Source organism: Zootoca vivipara, chromosome 1 (genome assembly GCF_963506605.1).
Source record: "Zootoca vivipara chromosome 1, rZooViv1.1, whole genome shotgun sequence".
NCBI lineage: Eukaryota > Metazoa > Chordata > Lepidosauria > Squamata > Lacertidae > Zootoca > Zootoca vivipara.
Genome location: NC_083276.1, coordinates 128,905,999 through 128,926,721, shown reverse-complemented (window position 1 = coordinate 128,926,721; position 20,723 = coordinate 128,905,999). Strand labels below are relative to the sequence as shown.

The 20,723-nt window shown below is 42.4% G+C and overlaps 1 protein-coding gene across 15 annotated transcripts in view; it reads right to left on the bottom strand.

Moving 5' to 3' along the window:
* Positions 1–8,324: 8,324 nt before the first annotated feature.
* Positions 8,325–20,723, bottom strand: part of MAP2 (microtubule associated protein 2) — a 244,532-nt gene continuing 232,133 nt past the window's right edge. For 10 of the 15 annotated variants that reach the window (XM_060282190.1, XM_060282223.1, XM_060282199.1 and 7 more), the window contains 4 exons: positions 17,393–17,485; positions 16,127–16,208; positions 14,944–15,056; positions 8,325–12,804 (listed from right to left, as the gene is read on the bottom strand). In XM_060282190.1, the coding sequence (XP_060138173.1) occupies positions 12,589–12,804; positions 14,944–15,056; positions 16,127–16,208; positions 17,393–17,485 (504 nt within the window). In that variant the 3' untranslated portion in view covers positions 8,325–12,588. The remainder of the gene's footprint in view (positions 12,805–14,943; positions 15,057–16,126; positions 16,209–17,392; positions 17,486–20,723) is intronic. The other 5 variants (XM_060282203.1, XM_060282225.1, XM_060282230.1 and 2 more) reach the window with 1 other exon arrangement.

Genomic DNA, 20,723 nt, shown 5'->3' with positions numbered 1-20,723 from the left:
TCCCCCTTTGACTAATATCATAGCCGGCTTTGTCTCCAGTATGGCGGAATCTAAATTATAGCTGCGTCCTAACTCAAACGTTTCTTGACAGGTTTCCGGCTGCTAATGAGATTGCTTCTCTTTGATGCCCATATTTTGAGAAATCTTTAACCACATTCCAAGCGAATCCAAGAGTACATACTTTGATTATTTATATTTTCAATTCACACAGTTTACATATTTTTTAAAAACCATATTAATTCAATAAATTTCCCACTTTCCAATCTTGCTTGCTTTATAAATGGCAGGAGTTTTGTTAAGTGAATTGTAAAACACAGTAAAACAAAATTATAAAGTTCTCGCTCCCCTCTTCAGCTCCGTCACATACCATTTCTTCTTGGTTACATTCCTCTGTTATCTTTTGTTTTCTCAGTGGCTGAGCATCTATATATATAAAAATGTAGGCATTGTGTGCGCAGAGGTCGCAGCCCTTTCTCCGGGGAATGAGAGGGGAATCACAGGGGGTAAGGGGAGGAGTGGGGGAATCACTTGGATATGTCATGGATCGGCACAGGGTGGAGGAAATCACACAAATAACCCACAGCAATGTGTGGCAGGGCCAGCTAGTAGCAATATATATCTTCTTTCCTTGTCTGAAGCATGTCCACGACTTATATCCAATCTTTCTCTTCTCATGGAGCCTGTTTTCGCTCATAGAGACAGCGTCCAGGGGATCGACTTCCTCGGGGGCTTTCCATCCAGTACCCCCAGGCTTTCCCTCCTTCTGAAGTCGAAGCTGGTAGTGGGCAACTGCGGATGAGACTGCATTTTCCCGTACCCTGGGAAAACTTTGAGAGGCTGCATACTCCCCTTTACATCCTTGTAAATTACCCCATGGGGGCCGGAGAGATGGTATTTTCAGCCATCTTCTACGGCGATCTAAGCGGAAGTCTCAAAGAAGAATTATCCTTTATAGTAATGGTCCCACTTTATTCTCCCCTAGATCAGACCACACCTGTAGTTCAGTTCTGGGCACCACAATTTAAGAAGGATATTGACAAGTTGGAAAGTGTGCAGAAGAGGGTCTGGAAATCAAGCCTTATGAGGAACAGTTGAGGGAATTGGGTATGTTTAGCCTTGTAAAGAGGAGACTGAGAGGTGATATGATAGCCCACTTCTAAAGGGCTTTCTAAAGGGCTTTCACTTGGAAGATGGAGCAAACTTGTTTTCTGCTCCTCTGGATGGTAGGACTTGACCCAATGGATTCATGTTATAAGGAAGGGGATTCTAACTAAACATCAAGAACCTTCTGGTGGTAAGAGCTTTTTGACAATGGAACAGACTCCCAAGAGGGGTGGTGGGCTCTCCTTCCTTGGAGTCTTTAAAGCATAGGCTGGATGGCTACCTGTCATGTATGATCTAGTTGAGATTCCTGCATTGCAGGGGGTTGGACTAGATGACCCTCGGGGTCCCTCGAACTCTACAATTCTATGATTCTATGATAGTTGCATCAAGAGGTATCTCCTGTTCCCAGGGCTTGAAGAAGGAGTTGAGTCCCAGGGAGGCTGTTCCATTTGGGCAATTGGGGCACTGCCCCACTAATCTCAGCCTTCACCGCCTGCCTGTCTTCTTGCTGATATCCAATCCAGAGATAGAACTGCATGTCAGATTCCTGTTCCTTTGTCTTAGTGTTGCCCTTGCTGAATTCACCAAGGAGCAGGATGTCAGGCTTGGGTCTCTCCTACACACACATACACGAGACGACTCCGGCAGTTAATTATTTCATACTTTCCTCCGATAGCACAGTTGCCGGAACTAAGCTCCACCCCCTTTCCCCCCAACAAGAAAAGCACCACCTTCCTGTTAGTTTTGTGCTTCTCGTTTAATCTCATGTGTCTACGAGATCAGGGAGATTGCACTCCCACTATTTCTGTGTCTGTGTCGCTATCTGAGCTTTGCAGCTGCATTTCTGCTCTCTGTGTCTCACTGCTTCTCCCCCCTCTCTTAGGAATTACCCCCCTCCTTCTACTGTATCTGTCTTGTCTCTGCCTGTCAGAGAGTCCCGTTCTCTGACACAGGATGGGATAAAACTAGAATTAGCTGACTCCACCTGCCTTTGGCTATTATGGATTGGTTGGATGCAGAGGAATGGTGGGAGGAACCAGCTGGAGAACCCCCAGGGGATGAAGGCTCAGAGTCCGGGGAGTGGTGGTGGGACAATGATGACTGGTCACAGGGAGAAGGCTGGGAAGAAGAGGCGTAAGAAGCTGAAGAGGTAACAGGCTTAGTGAGTCGGGTGAGTCTGTGGCAAAGAGAAATCAAGAATCAGAGGCAGAAACTGAAGCTGAAGCCGGTGAGAGGGAGGAGGGAGACCAAGAGGCAGAGATGAGACAGGCTGGTAAAAGGTTACTAATGTCTCCCCCCCTTGACCAGCTCCCTTCCCCCTCCCCTGCTCCAGAACCAGAAGAGGCATGAAAAGGGTGGAGGGAAGGTTGACTGGACAGACACACATTCTCTGCTTGGAAAAAGCCCTGGAGTGGAGGGGGCTTAGATGACTGTGAGGAGGTGAGGGTCTTTCAGTCTCTGTAATTGAATTTTATGGAGAAAGACCTCTGGGAATGAGCTGTTGTGCTCATTAGGCCTGACACTCAACCAAGTCTATGGAGGTCGTGTTTCTGCTAATAAAGAGTTGGCTCCATCTTTGAACTGTGTGATTACTGACCACTCCTTTGATATTGGCTCTACAGTTGGTCTCCCTGCCTCCTGTGCCAGTGGTCCCATTCGTCATCAGCCACAACTGTCCTAGGCTTCCCTTTTCTTTTAGGACTTGCATTTTTATTCAGATAAGGAGATACATTTGAACACTGATGAGGAAGAGCTTTCCCTTTGCAGGAGGAAGGGGAAGCATAAAATGTTTGTGACAGTGGGAGGTAAAAAGGTGTGGGAGACAGTTGTGTCTTCATCAGTGGTTTTCCCCTGTCAGGGCTGGGGAAAACTCAGTGTGATGGCCTCAACTCATACATTGATATGTTCTAAATGTATTATCCAAGCAGTGGGGTAGAGTTGCTATGGGGATGCTAATCCCATGGCAACATGCAGACTGGCTCTTAAACCGAACCCTGGCAATGCAAAGAGAAGAGGATTCCAAGGAAGCTGCAGCCACCATTTGAGTACACTCAATATAACAGAAAGAAAATGGTGCTGGCTATAAGAAATGGTCCAGGCTCATGCCGGCAGCTTGCTCACCATGGCCTGTTCTTCAGAGATCATTAAAAAAACCAGACAGAGCAAGGATTCAGTCCAATACTCACATAACAGATCATCGGGGGAAATATTTCTGTTTTAGATGGAAAGGGGGGTTGCAGCAGAGCTGTTTACATGCCAGCAGATATTCCTCTCTGTTGCTTCTGTTACAGCAGAATCAGAACAGAGTGGCAAGCAGTTGCTATGATACTCATGTCATGCTGGATTTTGAGACTGCTTTCTTGCCCCCACTCAGTAAATAATCAGGATCCATCATTTAGCACAACATAAAGCCAGACATATGGAGTAGATAAAGAATTAGAAAAGAAGGCCCAGATTACGCAAATAAAGATATGAAAGTGGTGGGAAAGCATAATACACTGTGATGATTATAGGGTCATTGTGTGCTCTCTCTCGCGCACACACACACCACACACCCATGTATGGATTCAAAGCTTACAATTTCCCAGTTATCTGTTGCAGCAGCTGTGCCCGCAAAGACATTCCAATTTTAACAAACACTTAAGGCAGTGTTTCCAAGAGAGACTGGTGCCAAATTTGTCTTACTGAGCAATTGCTATAGAAGGTTCTGAAAACAACTCAGCTCACACTGATGCTTCTGGGCAGAGAATATGACATTAGTTTAGGAGCTAAACAACCTTTTGAAAAACCTCATTGCACATTTTTGCACTCAACTGGTATCTCATTTGTAGAGATAATTTGAACCATCTATTTTGCTCCCCAAAATGGTTTTGTGGACTTGGCTCCTTCATTTGGAACTTTTGCCAACTTTCTGCTTCTGGAATCCACTCCCCCTTCAAATTTGCTGGAACATGGCAGGTTCTGGGACCAATAGTTGGCTTTAGATATTTTTGTAATATGGCATTTATTTCTTTTATTTTTTCCATTTCCATTTTGATGGCAATGTAGAGGAAATATTTTCTGAAAAATGAATGTGAAGCACCCAGAATGAATAAGTCTGAAAGGCACAAAGTCTACACCAGCTCAGAGTGAAGAAGAGCATAGATGCCATACATGGATGACTGGTTTATTTCTGTTTAAAACCATAAGCTTTCATGGCATGTATCATGTATTAGATAACTCTACATGACATAAAGCTGTATCAGTTTACTGAGAATGACTCATTTAACCATGGAGTGTGCAGGGGTATATGCAAGGCAGAGTAAGCAGCTACAACTCTTTAAGAGTGCTCTGAGGGGCAGCGTGCGCACACACAGGACATCATACAGTGAAAAAGCACTTCTAACAAAATCAAGGCTATTCAGCCTCAAATAAAGGAGAGAGCACTGGCAAACACCCCTGAAAGATGTGGCACAACAGCATGCTGTGTGTGTGACATCAGCCAAAGTGGAAATCCCTGCCCAGCATGTGGGAAGGACTGCAGAAAATGTGGCAAGTTTAATCATTCTGCTAAAATGTGTTGAACAATTCTAAGGCAATATTTTCCATTGCTACTGTAAGGTTAGTACAGGGCCAAGTCAAAATGAATGCTGAACAAAGCAACAACTTTATTGCTCTGAAGAGTTCGTGGAAAAGCTGAAAGCCTCCTTTCAAGATACAGCATGACCTATGGTTGCAATAACCAAAAGCTCCCCATTCCTTCCATCCTGCTCCACCCAGAAGTATTTTCTGAAGTCTTAATAACTGGGAGATGACTGTACCAAGATTTCAGTTTCCGCACACACGCCTTGCCAATAATTGCCTTCTCTTTTTATTATTACAGTATGTCCATCCTAATTTTTTTAAGCCAACCAATTCCTTTCTATAGACCAAAAAGCACCAATATCTTCTGTATATTGTATATCTATAAGGAAGCTTTTTAAAGTTTAAAGTTTTATTATGTTTTTATATATGTTGGAAGCCACCCAGAGTGGCTGGGGCATCCCTGTCAGATGGGTGGGGTACAAACAAGCAAACAAATAAAAAATATCTGTGCAAAAATAGTAGTCTTGTTGAGGTGGATCAGTTTTAGGGCATATAAACCAAAGTAGAACTAGATCAAAGTCTTTGATGTTGAGAAAACTGCACCAAAATATATTTCTACAGTACCTTTTACTGCTCTGCGCGGAGGCCTGTCTCATTTTCCCCTACTTGTTTGCAGCCGTTTTATTTCTAAATTTCAAGTAGAATCCCAAGGGACAGGACCCTGAAAGGAGTGTTACAACGCAAGTAGTTCTGAAACCCAGTCAGCCCTTATGGATTTCACTTAACTGTGTTTGCCTCCTAACACTGATGTGGGGGCAGCGGGTATTTGGAAGGGGAAACTGGCAGGCAGAGCTGGGATGATTAATCCTCTCCACTTCTATCTATTGTTCCTTGTAGATGCCTCATCAGTTGTTTCTAACCCATTTTTCCACATTTGGCTCCAAGACTGGAATTAAGTCCTGCGCGGGGGCGGGGCGGGGGGGGGGGAAACTTTACAGGGCAGAAATGGCAGGTGCAGGAACCTGCCCCTGCTAATTCTCCCCTAAGCATCAAACCAACCATCCTACTGCCTAGTTACTGTGAATACATGTATTTGCTTAAGTAATGTCACACACTGTTCTGTCCTCAGCTTTGAAGAGTTGGCTTTTTAGAGTAGCCTTCTAAATGCTTATTAAAGCGCCCCCTGGTGGCTTGTTTGCTTCAACAACAACCTGCCTCACTCTGTCTAGACTGCAAGGATATAGAACCTTCAGCCAAATTGTTGTTCGAGGAAAAAATATTACGGACAGTATGCTCTGTATATCTGTGTTTCTGTGCAGGCACAAGTATTTTAAAAATGCACAACATTGTTATCAGGGCTTTCACGCAGGAAGCAGCATCACAACAATGAATAAAGACGAGTCCTATGAACCTGTGTGGAATGTGGTTTGCTTAGCAGCAGTGTTTAACCACAGCTGCCGTTTTCCTTCCAACATTTTGCATTCACAAGGGCTGTGTGCCAGAGGGTGCTCAGTGAAAACTGGGCCTTGTCACTTCCCTTTAGAAACAATCCTAGTGGTGTGGCAGTAAAACTGCTAGCACATTTGCAAAGCTGAGCAGTATCCGGTATGGTTTCAAATTGGGCAGGGGACCATGTGTTGAGATTCCTGACATTGGGATCCCTACCAACTTTACAATTGCCATATTTTTCCATGTATAAGTCGATGTTTTTTGTTTTAAAAAATCTTCCAAAAATTGGGGGTTGTCTTATACACAGACAGGGTTTACAAAAACACTACTTACCTTCCCACGGCTGCCATGAAGAAGCTGCCGGAACTGCCAATCATTTCATCATAATCATAAAATGTTGATTTCTTAATTTGGGGTTCAAAAAAATAAGTGTCGTTTTATACATAGAAAACACAGAAAAATACGGTATAGGATCCTGATTCTATGCGGTCATTTCCTATAAATAGTTCTTGCACAACTTAGCAGCAGCCTCCTCTCATCCTGGTAGCACTTTGTTGGTTATTCAACTTGTGACTAGGCCGATAGGGACAATAGAAGGGTAATACATATAAAAGAGCACACACAGCTTCCCCTAAAGCATCATGGGAAGTGTAGTTTGTTAAGGGTATTGAGAACTGTAGCTGTTAAGGGTAAACTAGTTCCCAGGATCAATTTTTTAAAAAATGTATCTTGTGTACTGAGGCAGAAACTTGTGTCAGTACAGTAGGAATTTGATTTAAGGGTGAGTGCCTGGTAGCTTAGACTGCCTTAGAATCAACTTACACCCCACCCCCCAAATTCAGGAAATACTTTGGCAAATTATTAAATTTATATCCCGCTCTTCCTCCCAACAATGCCCAGGGCAGCAAGTGCCCAGCCCTTCCAGACCCTTTAGGCCTCGTTCTCTGACTTACCATGGCAGGTGGGAGAGAAGTCTCTCCTCGCTCCCATCATGGGCCCTTGGTCTGCTGCCAAGCATTTCCCAGCCACCCAAATGACATTTCCCAGCCGCCAAAGAAAACTACATTTCCCCAAGGCCAGAGAAGGGTTAGGGAAATGCCTCCCCACCCTTCCTCCTTTCCATGGTGTCCTGCCAATGCACACCTTTGCAGAGAGGTGGTTCATGCGCTGTTGGTTTGCTCTTTGTACACAGCTTAGTGTAAAGAGTTTATCGGCCCATTATTGCTATCTCAATCTGAACATTTGCACACTTATTATTTGACTTTTCTCCTTGTAGTTCAGAATGGAGTTCCGGAAAGTTCCAGCTGGAAAAAAAGAAAGGCAATTCTACCTGCTTAGTGTTTATATTCCATGTATAAACCACAATGGCTGGTGCTCTGATTTAGCTTGGTGGTTAATATTAGCTGCGTATACACTTTTTTACCTCCTGCTCCAATTGTGAAGGCCAGTGGCTGCTGCAAATAATTTTTTCTCTCTGTGAAGTAGCAGCACTGTTCATTGGGTTGGATGGGAAAAGGAGGGAGGGAGAGATATTGGAAGCTGGGAAGAGGGCAAGAAAAGCACGACTCTGACCGATTAAAACCTGAGCCAGACAGCAATAGCTAGCTCCTAATGCTCACCTCATGCTTGAGGCGAACATCACATGCTACCCCAAATACTAGGCTTGCCAACATCACTATCCGCTTCTGTCTGTAGGCCGAGTGCTCGCATAAGGGAATACTCGCTTCAACACATAGAAAACTAGAGAGAAGTCTAAACTAGAAGGTCCCCGTCCCCCCAGTTACCTGTTTCCTTCTGTTCAGTCTTGCAAACGTCAAGTTTCTGTTGGAATTGGTACAGCCGGGCAGCAGCTTTCCTAGTTCAGAAAGAAGGCCTCCATTTCGACCAGGAACACACAGGCCGCAATCCTAAACCCACCTACCTGGGAGCCAGCCGCACTGCACTGCAGGCAAGGGGGTTTACTTCTGAGGAAACGCTGTGCTGAAGTAAAAAAAAGGTGCAGGCCAGGGCCCTGAATTGACCCCTCAGGCCATTAGGTCTAGAGGGCCAAACTGCCCACCTGCACCACTGATGAGAGTCATTATTGAAAGGCAAATCAGGTGAGGATGCCGATATATTAAGAGGCTCTACTTTGGGGGGGGGGCTGGGGCTGAGAGGAGAAATGCAAAGAAAGAAGACGGGGTGCAAGCAATTAGATGACAAGCGATTTTATTTTGCAAAACAATCACTATACAGCAACAAATACAATTGCAAATTGGATTGAAAAACATGAACTACCTACCACCAGCCATTCATGAAATGCCTCTTTTATGATAACAGGATCTAGAATTGCCAGGAAAAGAAATGGCCACATGGGCTTTGTAATAACCTACTGTTGTTTCCTTCTTCTTCTTTTTTGAAAAAAAAGGGAAAGGGGAAGGAGGAATCCCAGCCCACAGAAGGCGATTTTATGTTTCTCTTTGCTAAAGTTGAAATGACTGTTAGGCCTGACCTTACTAAATCTAAAAACTGATTACCATTGCAGGCCTAGCAGTTCCTGGCTAGGCCTGCACAACCAAGCTGATCACACCCGGTCAACTGTGGGTGGGTGTCCTTTTGGGGGCTCAGCAACTACTACCCGGTTTTTATGCTTCTAAGGAGGCAGCAAAACCAGAGGGTCTACCAATCCTCTAGTGGGCTTAGCTCAGCCTAGCAGCTCTGAGACTGGAGCCCTGGCTTAGGTTAAAGCTTTGGCCTCCAGCTGCCTTCCTCTTTTATGCTGATTTGCTTTATATCTTTTCTGGAAGGGAGTCTGGAATCCAGGACTACAGAAAAGCCCCTTGCATGCTTATCATGACTTGGTGGTCCACGTTTTTGGATCCTTCGGGACGTACATTAGGCAGACATAGATATTTGCAAACAGCCATTATGAAGAGAAAGGTTGCAGCTGTATAGGAGAGCATACGGTTAGATGTCTAATGCCATATATGTCCTATAGATAATATCCCAGTAGGCAAAAGGACTATCCTTATAATTAGCAGCTTGGACTACTGTTGCTGGACAAAAAATGTCTGCTTGTCTTTTTTTTTTTTTGTCTCATCATGCCTAGGATTACACAGAAGCAAATGCCATGTAAGCAGAGAGAAACAGAGGGATCCCGAGGGACAGATGTTTTCTTGATTGAACCATCTATGGCGGCCCTACATGTTTTTATTAATCTTCTCCACAAATTGCTAAGTGCACATTACTTCATTATACTTGAACTTAAAGAGCTCGTTCGTCAGTGTTACAGTGCCAGCTCCATAAAACTGACAAATACGTGCTTTCCGATAATTGCAATAGGGCACAATCCAGCAAAATGTTATCTTGCTGACATGAAGAACAGCAGTGCCCTTGTGCGGCTGCTGCACAAGGTAACTTTCCCCTGAATTGTTGTGCCGTTAGCTTAGGCATGGGGAATTGAAATTGAAGTTTAGGCATGGGAAATGGAGGTTTAGCTGATCCCCACCCCCACCCCCGCTACCACCCCAGCAAAAATCTAGAGTCCTGTAACATAGTGTGTGCATTTCTTTTAATAACAACATGATCTCCTGCTGGCTCTTCAACTTGTATGACTTCAGCAAAATTCTGCAACTTTCTATGGAAGGATGATTATCAATTACAAGGACTTCTCTTGAAGATGAGAAAGATAAATTTGCAGCATGAAATTAATGACTCGGCAGCGTTGGACATATATACTCAATAAATAACTTCACCATCTAGAATGTGTTTATATCCAAAAAAAGCAGAATACAAAATAGTCACAGATTAAACACTGTTCTGGCTGGCTGGCAATCAGCATCAGTCCACATGAGGTTCAGTAGTACCTTGGGCACTCTCTCGCTCTAAGATTGGAAAAGGATGTAAAAACACTGAGAGGCTAATCTGCAAGAACCAATGGCATAGAGTCAGAATGACAACATTTCATTAAAAATACTGTTCTTTTGCCTTTATTTTTTTTCCTGAAGCGGTGGCGGTATGGACCCCTATTCCGATCCAGCAGAGCTCTTTTTATGTTCTTAGTGTTTGTATTTTGTACGATTATTCTAAGCAACATCACAGCCATAAGAGTCCTCCTGATGCACTGATGTTTAAGCCAGTTTTTTTAATTAATTATATGACTGCATCATAAACTGAATGAGGCATCTTATAACATGAGATTACTTTTAGGATGTAATGTATAAGGGTATTATTTAGGCTTTCATTCATTCCATGAATTTGAAGAAGCTCTACAATACACCGCTGAAGCTTTACCTATTAGAAATAAGAGCTGATGCCATTTAGAAAGCTTTTTTAATGTTCAGGATCCAATTTAATTTTATGGAACTCCATAACTAAGGGAACAGTACTGGAATATATTGCAAGTCTGATCTGTGCATCTGATGATTTGGTTCTGGTCCCTGCAACATTTGCCATGGTAATTGTTTTAGTCTTTATGGTGCTACCAAGACTCATGGTTGATCATACCATTGATGTTTTCTATCTTAAAAAAACATTTTAAAATCAGTACTGGATACATATTTTGTAAATTAAGGTGTTTAAGAGGTAGCCCTTTTCAAAAAGCTTCCAACATGTAAAATCATCCTAATGAACTGTTCATGTACAGCTCAGCTTGAGAGCATGCAAATGTTATGCAGGTGACTTTATAAGGAAATGAGCAATCGATCTGCAGGTTGAAATAAGTAATTATTATCATCTAGTCAAAGCTAACATACATAACATGAGTAGACATTTGTCCACTTATGTGTCATATTACCATACCACCAGTATTCTCTTAGTGTCCATGTGGCAGTGGTGGAAATCCCCTAGACTCCACTTGTTTTAATGTCTAGGCGTTCTTGTCTTATTTCTTATTACACACACTTGTCATATACTTTTTATGTTCAACATACACATTCTGCAGATTTATTTATCAGTTCCATCACCTTGGTGATGCTGTATAAGAAGCTTATTTAATTATGTTACCAGTAATCAACATGCATTATGTATGCATCTCTCCAGAGCATCATTCTCCAGAGACATCTGAGCACATCTATGCAAAGATGCCATTAAAGTAATGGAATGACTTCTGTTTAAACTCCCCCATTGTTTCTTGGAATTTCAACTTTAGCAAAAGAAAATAAATAAATAAATAAATAACTTTAAATTCCACTCTTACTGCAGGATTTTTTTAAAATGGCAAAACAGAACCATTAATTTATTTTATTAATTTAGAATCCAAATCCATCTTTTTGGAAAACTTATATATATATATATATATATATATAAAGATACTTGGACCCCATATGGTCATGGTGAATAATAATAAAAAAAGAATGAGTAAGTGTGGGAGAAAGAAGGGAGAGTATTTTTTCTCGTATCACAGAAGAGACTTGCATCTGGCACTAAAACAGGGTCACAGTTTTAAGATGTTACAGAAAGCAATTTCATGCTAAAAGATCTTTGCCTTTTTGTATTTTTTTTAAAGTCTGAATAGGGAAATAAAAACCCTGCTAACATCTACTTTTACATACCTAAAATTGCAACACCAAAGGGTGCAAGAGACACAGATACTGTGAATAAAGAAGTAGAATATTCAAGTATGAGAGGGCGTATCACAAATGGCCACAGAGAAATATATATCTATAATAATACTGTATCAAACAGATGGAAAGGATGTGAAACCAGTAGTGTAGACACAAACCTAGCTGCTTAACCAACATTCTAATCAGACACAATTCCATTGCTTATTTTCAGTAGCTGCTTTTAGAAAAGAAAAATGCCACTTCCCCAATACAGTTCATATGATTCCCCCCACTACTTTCTTTAATTATTAGTTAAATAATTTATTGGAATCAGCTATACACCGACATAATTATCCAAGTTCAACAACGTTAATAACTTAATCGACTCTTTCTTCTACCCATTTATATAAAATAACCCAACCCTGCACACCCCCTTTTGAAGCTTTGACATCTTTATTTGCCCTTCTGTCTGGTATTCAGACTCTCCAGTTTAATTTAACCTGTTAGTAAATTACAATGGGAGATGTTCCCTAATTCCATCCATCAACAAAATGGTAAAATGAGCAACTCAAGGTATTTAACAAGGCTCCTCAAAAAGTGGTGGATGGATGGGTGGCCTTCAGGCACATGAAAGGTAAAAATGCATTGTATCATAGTACAGTACTCCATGCAAGACAGGGCAGAGCGACAATTATTGTCCAATGTAATATATACTGCAATTGTACCCACATAAAAGCCAGTGTCTTCCTGCTGTAAATGGAAATCAGGCCAATTTCTGCATCTATATATATCTTTCCCCCAGTTTTTATTTTATGGTTACTACAGTCTTGGGATGTGACTTAATTTTAGACATGGTAAAGAATGAATGTTAACACCTGCTCAGAGCCCATTCCTGGCAAGAGCTCATGCCTAAATATTATTACTTCAAACACTGCTAAATGAAGCAAATTCATAAGCCCTGTTTAGCTAGGGCTGCAGTGACATCTTCAGCGAGAGTAGCAAGCTGAGGAGATTCAAGCAGGTTGATGCTTCCAGAGGATGAGACGTTGCTGAGCCTCCGTGGGGAAGCCACGCTGGATCTGCCTGGTGACTGCGTGATGATCTCGGCTCCATGGTCTACCCGGGCCTTAGCATGCTCTCGGAAATTTAGCTTCTGGCTGTCAATCTATACAAAGAAAGCAGGCTCAATAAAGAAAACACAGCAACTGCAGACATGAAGCCCCCCAAAGAAAGAGTGTCAATTTAATAAATATTTAAATTTACAGTGAAAGGGCTATGTATTTTTTACTTCAGCAGAGCCCCTCAAATTCATTTCAATTTTCCCCCAAGTCAATTTCCCCCCATAATACATTGCATTAATCTTATCAAAATAATATTAACTTCCATGGAGGACACATGGCTTGACATGTGAAAAGGATCTAGGAGTCTTAGTAGACCACAAGTACAACATGAGTCAGCAGGGTGATGCAGCAGCAAAAATAAAATACTTATGCTACTCTAGGTTGCACCAACAGAAGTATAGTGTCCAGATCAAGTGAACTCATAGTACTGCTCTATTCTGCCCTGGTTGGACCACACCTGGAGTACTGTGTCAAGTTCTGGGTACTACAATTTATGGAGGATATTGACAATCTGGAACCTGGAACATGTGTAAATGATAAAGTGTCTGGAAATCAAGCCTTAGGTTGAGGGAGTTGAATATGTTTAGCTTGGATAAGAGGATGCTGAGAGAAGATATGGTAGCCACCTCCATATATCTAAAGGGCTGTTACATGGAAGATGGAGCAAGCCTGTTTTCTCCTGCTCTGGAGAGTAGGACCCAAATCAATGAATTCAAGTTATAGGAAAGGAGATTCTGACTAAACATCAGGAATCACTTTCTGATTATAAGAGCTTCTCAACAGTGGAACAGACTCCCAGGAGAGATGATAGACTCTCCTTTATTGGTGTTAGGAAAGCTATCTGTCATGGATGCTTTAGTTGAGATTCCTGCATTGCAGGGGGTTGGACTAAATGACCCTTGGGGTCCCATCCAACTCTACAATTCCATGACTCTAATTTCATAGACATTTGCCTGAGCAGCTCCTCTTCAGCTGGACTTCATTGGGAATATGTAGATGGGCAAACCCCTGTAAGAAATTTCACTGATCTTATTAAAATAATGTTAACTCTCTTCATGTTTAATGTCATTCTGAGTACACTTTACTTTTATTTTTTTTCCTAGGCAACTTTACTCCTCTACTTAAAAGAGAAAGAAGTTTGTAAAGTTTCAAAATAAATAAGGATAAATTGTTTTCTTTGGAAAGAACTGAAGGCTGTGCACACACAATACCTTTAAACACCCCCGCCCCCAAAGAATCCTTGTTGCCAAACATTAATTATAGGAATTACAGCTTTCTTTTTGTTTCTCACCTCTCTTTGTTTCTCAGCTGGCAAAATCCAAGACATAACTAGGTACCTTAATGTACAACAGTTTGCAGCTTCATCTATAATACTGGATATATCCATATCCATAATCATTGTTGTTGTTATAATTATTATTTATTCAATTTGTATACTGGTACCTCTCTTCATCTGAAGATCACAATTACAAAATTGTTTGGTGGGGTTGAACCCCAAGTCATTTATACTTATACATTTTATGAATATACCACAGTATAATTGTATGCACTAAGTTATATATAATACATTTCATATTCTTAAAGCAGCAAAGCAATTTGACCTTTGATAAAGTAAGTAGCATGGCATGGCATATATTCAATTTTCCCTTGAATGCCTGGTTTTTCCACACACAAAAGGTGTTTTTTTTGGGGGGGGGGGGCTCTCAACAGTTTTATTCCATGGATTAAAGATTCATGGAGATTGTACACCTCTACTCCTGCAACTCTACTCAGCTATGATGTGGTTGGGGATGTGAAGTGGGTGGTGGAGCTGATATCTGCTGCCCCACCTCAGCCCATCATACTCTGCTGTATATACGACGGCTGACCACAACACCGGATGAATCCCAAGTGCTCACAGGTATTGCTGCCTTCCCTAAAAGAAGCCCCACCTCAGCCCCTGGGCCTGCCTGCTGTTAGTGCTAACCTTCCCAGTTTGAGAAATTCCTGGGCTCAAAAGACAAATTGTGCAGTGCCTATGTAATAAAGAATAAACAGGCTGGTGATAAAGGTTTGGATCACAACTAACTTGTCCCGCTGATTTCAGCAGAACCACTTAGTCTGGATCTAATCCAAGGTATTCACAAGCAACTGAATGATGCACAGAATGAATGTTTCAGTATGTAGAAGTGGCAGTGCCTTACCTTGATATTACCTCCTCCAGGTACATGGTGAGCGTTGTCAAGCGAGCCAACCTTTGCATGGGCCTTTTCTTTAAAATCCAGTTTCACGCTCTCAATTTTCACTCGCCCTCCACCTAGATGTTATGGGAGAAAATTAAGTTGGAAAATACAGCAAAACTCTCCAACATTTGTGATTGAAGCACTTTTCAACATGCATACTTTCCTCCTTAACAAGGACCATGGGGTTAGGATGACACGCTGAGCCAAACTTTGCTGTGGCTGCTATGCGGTGCTCAGTGGAAAGGCTTGGAGAGAAGCACAGCGGGTACAATCTCCCCTCCATGAGCCAGCCCATTTGTGCAGTCCTGGTAAGCATAGTTTGGCTTTCCGTGACGTGCAGATCAGGCCATTTATTGTGTGGGCAGCTGGCACTGTGTACTTCAGAATGAGAAATTGTTTGTAAATGGCTTTCAATTAGAGGTAGATATTCATGCATGCAAGTGCCTAGTGTCAAAACTGGAATAAGCAAATGCTCCTCTGTGGACTTTTAGTGTCAGTGGTTTGGAAAAGAAAGCAAAATTTTACTTGGAAGCAGACCACAACAGAAACCAAGGTTAATGGTTGCATAATGGACAGTGTGTGTTAAGAGAGTGCCTATACAAAACACTTCAACAGAAGAATCCTTCTGGGTCTGGGGAAGAAGACCTGAGGGTGTATGAACTGTGAATAGGGAAGAAAGTGGCCCGAGTTTTTCATTTTTCTCTCCTTCCCTTAATCTCCCTCTCTATTTTCCTTTCCACTGCTTACTCAGGATCAGGAATGGGAGTAGCTCCAAAACCATATCAACACATTAATATGCATATTAAATGGATGGCCTCTATAATAGATGGCCTCTATAGCCTAGTAAGTAGTACATGAGATTAGCAAAAGAAAATATTCATGGGAAATATGCAAACCCACAGCAGAGGTGCTATAGGGAGGGGCAGCCATCTTTCTTTCACATTTATCTGGCAGTGGCAGTGGAGGTGTTTTACTGGAGGCTTCCTTCACTCTCAAATGTGGCAATGACAACATCCCAGATGTCAGGGACCCTAGGAAATGTAATTTCCCCACAGTGCCTAAGTCCTTATTATGGACATCAGGTACCCTGGAAAATTCGTGTTTTACAAAAAAACAAAACCCACCCTGAGAATTTCCATCTTACCTGGCCTGTGACGGATATTCTTTAGTGAACCACATTTTGAAGTCACATGACTTAAGTCTATCTTCTTAGTTACGATCTGCACCTGTTAAAAATATACAAAAATATATCTTGGGAATGAGAAAATAAAACCTGGAAATGAATGTGCCCTGACTTTGAAAGATACTGTAAGAAAATAGATGATTAGTAGTATACAATCATGCCACAAAGGAGGGAAACACCCAGATTAATACAGCAAGCTTCCCATTTGAACCTAGCAGAACCATGTTAAAGGCTTTTCATTAGTAAAGTGAAGACTGTAAATCAGGAAGGTGAGTGAAGTTCTTTCCTAAGATTTTTCATGTGAAAGGAAGTTTGTTTCAGTGCTGTGTGCTGAGAACTGTATGACATATTCCTATTTCCTTTTGGCACAGAGTTCCAGGATTGCCTTCTGTGGCTTAACTGGATTTCTGATTGGAATATTTTTCAGTGCTCCTGTAGCTACACAAGGACACTTCCACCTTTCTAAGGCCTGATTTGGTCTCACTAACCTTGTTTTAAAAAAGGTTATGTTATCCTCTAAGATAAAAACTACACATGTTTCCTTACAATGTTCCTGGCATTTGGGGGCGCTACTACAGATATTGCCTTAAATATGTGATAGACTTAAGGCTCATTCACCCTTTTGGACCCACCATGAAGTACCATGAAATGAGATGGTGCAAATGGGTCAAGCATATCCTGAAATTATATGACTCATGAATTGGCTGTGATTCTACAAGGCCTTCCTTCAGTGTGAAATGAAGTCACACGATGGTGGGTCTACAACAGCTATATTCCCCTATCCTTGCTAAGCCACTTGGCTGCCACCTGGTCAGGAAACACTACCAAGTGTTAAGGACATATTGCTAGCCTTACCTCCAAATTGCTAAGCAAGTGCAACTCTTATGTTTGTATCCTTAATAGTTTATCACATTTTCAGCCCTGTAAGGACTGGGATTTTTTTTTTAATAAGGCCTTGAATAATTGTGGATTTCAACTGGCTGAGTCAGTGTCTTGTGGAGCAGAGTGCTTTGACTGAGACTGGGAAATTTGCTGTGGTCTGTGAGGAAGGATGGAGATACCCACCACTCAACACACAATGCTGAACACATCACTAGACCAAGGTGTCTGTGAAACATTAGCAAGAAGGGAAAGAGTGCTTGGTAGGAAGACACAAAGGGCTAGGCTGTGCAGAGGAGGGTCACCAAAGTGGCCCAGGGTACCTTGCCAGGCACCATCTTTACTTACATTTCCTCCCCCTGCTGAATGTGTGATGTTATCCTTGGAACCACATCTGGATTGAATATCGCTAAAATCAATCTTCTTGCTTAAAATCCTAACCTAAAAGGAATCGGAGGTTAACTTACTATAAAAATTGTTAACGTTGGAATGCACAGCTCCCAACAAAGTCCTGTCTGCTGCAGTGGAGGGGGCCATTTGGTTTACAAGTTATGCTCTAATCATGAGTCAAAGTTGTTTAAGAATACCTTGACCTTTCTATCCTGTTTCTCTCCAGCTATCTCATGGCAAAGCAAAATCATTGCTTCAAGATTCTGAGAGGCAGGTGACTTTTCTATAGCAGCAACTAGTTAAGTGCCCATCCGTGTGAAGATAGGAGGCCTATATCCTCTAAGCGAATGTAATGGGGCAAGGGAATAGTAGGCTCCTGAAAAGTGCAAGCAGTGCACTGAAAGAAATATCAGGTTGGATTTCTGTTATGAGGTTTTCAGTGGCACATAAACAAAATGTAAAGGCTGCAGCTCATGAGAGAAGTAAGGTAAAGGTAAAGGGACCCCTAACCATTAGGTCCAGTCGTGATCGACTCTGGGGTTGCGGCGCTCATCTCGCATTATTGGCTGAGGGAGTCGGTATACAGCTTCCAGGTCATGTAGCCAGCATGACTAAGCCGCTTCTGGCGAACCAGAGCAGCGCACGGAAACTCCATTTACCTTCCCGCCGGAGCGGTACCTATTTATCTACTTGCACTTTGATGTGCTTTCGAACTGTTAGGTTGGCAGGAGCAGGGACCAAGCAGCGGGAGCTCACCCCATCACAGGGATTCGAACTGCCAACCTTCTGATCAGCAAGCCCTAGGCCACAGCGCCACCTGCGTCCCCATGAGAGAAGTAGTCGGTATGAATACTTTCTTGGTAGCAAAGAGATCTACTCCAATACTGATTTCACCCTCTTTACAAATTGCAGACCACTGAAGGGGGATTGGGAAAATGGAAGTAGACCACCTAATGATTCACACTATGCATGCCTGTATCTAGAACCCCACAACTGTTCCACAGATCTTCTTGTTGGCATCAATCTGTATCGAGAGACAACAGAGTGTGCCTCTGGAGGCGAAGTCAAACTGCTGCCTTACCAGTACTAAAGTGACCTGCCCGGGGACCAAGCCTGGGCACTAGCCCTGGCAGTGTGTATGAAGGTCCCAGGCTTCCCAGACAACATTGGCCTTTAATTGGCCTTGCTGATGTGGTCCAAAGGAAAGCAGAGCAATACATTTGGTACCAGCTTGGCAGCAGGAGTTGCTGGAAGGGGGTGTACAAGACGCCATCCAACTGCCTTTGGGACTCTGCACTGTATTTGTGTAGGGTTTACTCCTTAGACTTTTCTTCTCCTGTCCAGATCCCGCAAGGCAGCAGAAGCTTAGGATAAGAGTTTTTCTTCTCCTAGATGGACTAACTTCCCAGGATGATGAGACCCATCTGCTCACAGATCACTATAATATTATCAGGGCAGGACAGTTTGAGCCCAACACTCCCATGTCTATTTTCTTCAGATTCTCTGCTTTATGACTGTGTTAAAGTTCCTCATTTTGCCTACTCCTCAATTCTTCCTCTTTCCACCCACCTTTCTCTCATAAATATCTTTCTGGGGAAAGCATAAAAGCAGGGATGGGGATCCTATGGCCCTCCAGTTGCTGCTGGACTCCCAACTCCTACCAGCCCCAGCCAGCATGTCCAATGGTCAGGAATTATATGAATTGTAGTCCAGCAACATCCAAAGGGTCACAGCTTCAAGGGTGGTGCATCCTATTTGGCTGTGCTTCCACTGCCGAAACATCCCTTACATAGGTTGCGGTGAGATCTTGCTGGGAATCAGTGGCGATGCTGCTGTCACTTCTCCAGCAGTGGCAGGGCCCCACCTTGGGGGCTTCTGATGTTTGAGGCGGCTGCTTCTCCTCACTTCATGGGTGGGCTTAAGCTTTATAAACAAGGGCAGAAATACTTAAGTAAACATTTTCAATGCCCTCTAAACAACTCTGCTCCCTGTCATTTCTTGAAACAAGGATGATGCTCCTCCAGCACTTGTTCTGCTCCTGACATGTCATATATTACCATAGAGACCCTTGCAATGAGATGGCCCCAAACCACTTCTCTGTGGCATTGCACCACAGAGGATGATCCCCCCTCATTGGGCCAGCACCTGCACTAGGAAGCTTACAGCTATTACAACTGCTATGTTTTGCACAAAGGCTGTAATGTATGATGGGACATTCACTTGCTCCTTTCATTCTGTCTGCCCCTTTTAAATTGCTTCCTCCTGCCATCAGCTTTCCAAGCCAGTGGTTCTCAAACCCTTTTCCCCTCTAGGCCACACTTTCAGAATAAAAATTTGCTTGTGCCACACTGAATTTTTTTTTACTGATAAGAAATACATTGGAAAACTCAACTAGGATTGTCGTCAGTATCACTTGATGCTCTTGCTCTTATCTTGAAAAGATATATATCCATATTCCACACAAAACACTTTTGATACTATACTATAAAATATATAAATGTTTCTTTGATTGTCCTTGAATCTTCCTACCACAATTGCCATCCTCCCCTGCCACACCCTTTGAGAGCCACTGTTCTAAGCTCTTACTCCAGAAAGGAAGGGGAGTCAGAGGACCTTTAGCAGGTGCCAAAAGGAAGCTGATGGAGGAGCAGACAATAAAATCAATACAGTGTACAATGAAGAGGACCACTTATATTCCATGTGTATCATTGGATTGTCTACAAAACTTCCATTTGAAAAGCAGCCTCCATCAAAAGACTATTCAAGCTTCCATGAGTACAAGAAGCAGGTGGAAGACTTGGTGTGAGAGCTTTTCAAATAGGAAATAACATCTCCCTCCCTCCCTCCCTCCCTCCCTCCTTCCTTGACTTCTTTCTATTGTTCAGTTGTAATTATGCACTCCACATTTTATGGCTGGGATAATATTCTTCTTCTCAAGTTTACAAGCTAGCATTTTATCTGGTAGATACAGATTGCTTTTACTTAACACCTTCCCAATTGCCAAGAAAAAACAAACAACTTCATGAAAATTGTGTGATTGCACATTAATGTGCACTGGCTGCATTCTCTTTCTGTATTTTTTTAAATTGTAAAACACAATAAGGTTTCCATGGCAGTTGTAGGGGCTTATGAAATTGCATGGAAACGTGAACAAGCACATTCTGCCTTCTGCACTCCATGCTGAAGAGCAAGATGAAAGATAGGGAAGCAGGCTAATGGTGACATACGATGGACTCTGCTAATGGGCAATGATTAAAAGGAATTATTAAAATAATGAATAGGCCAAAAA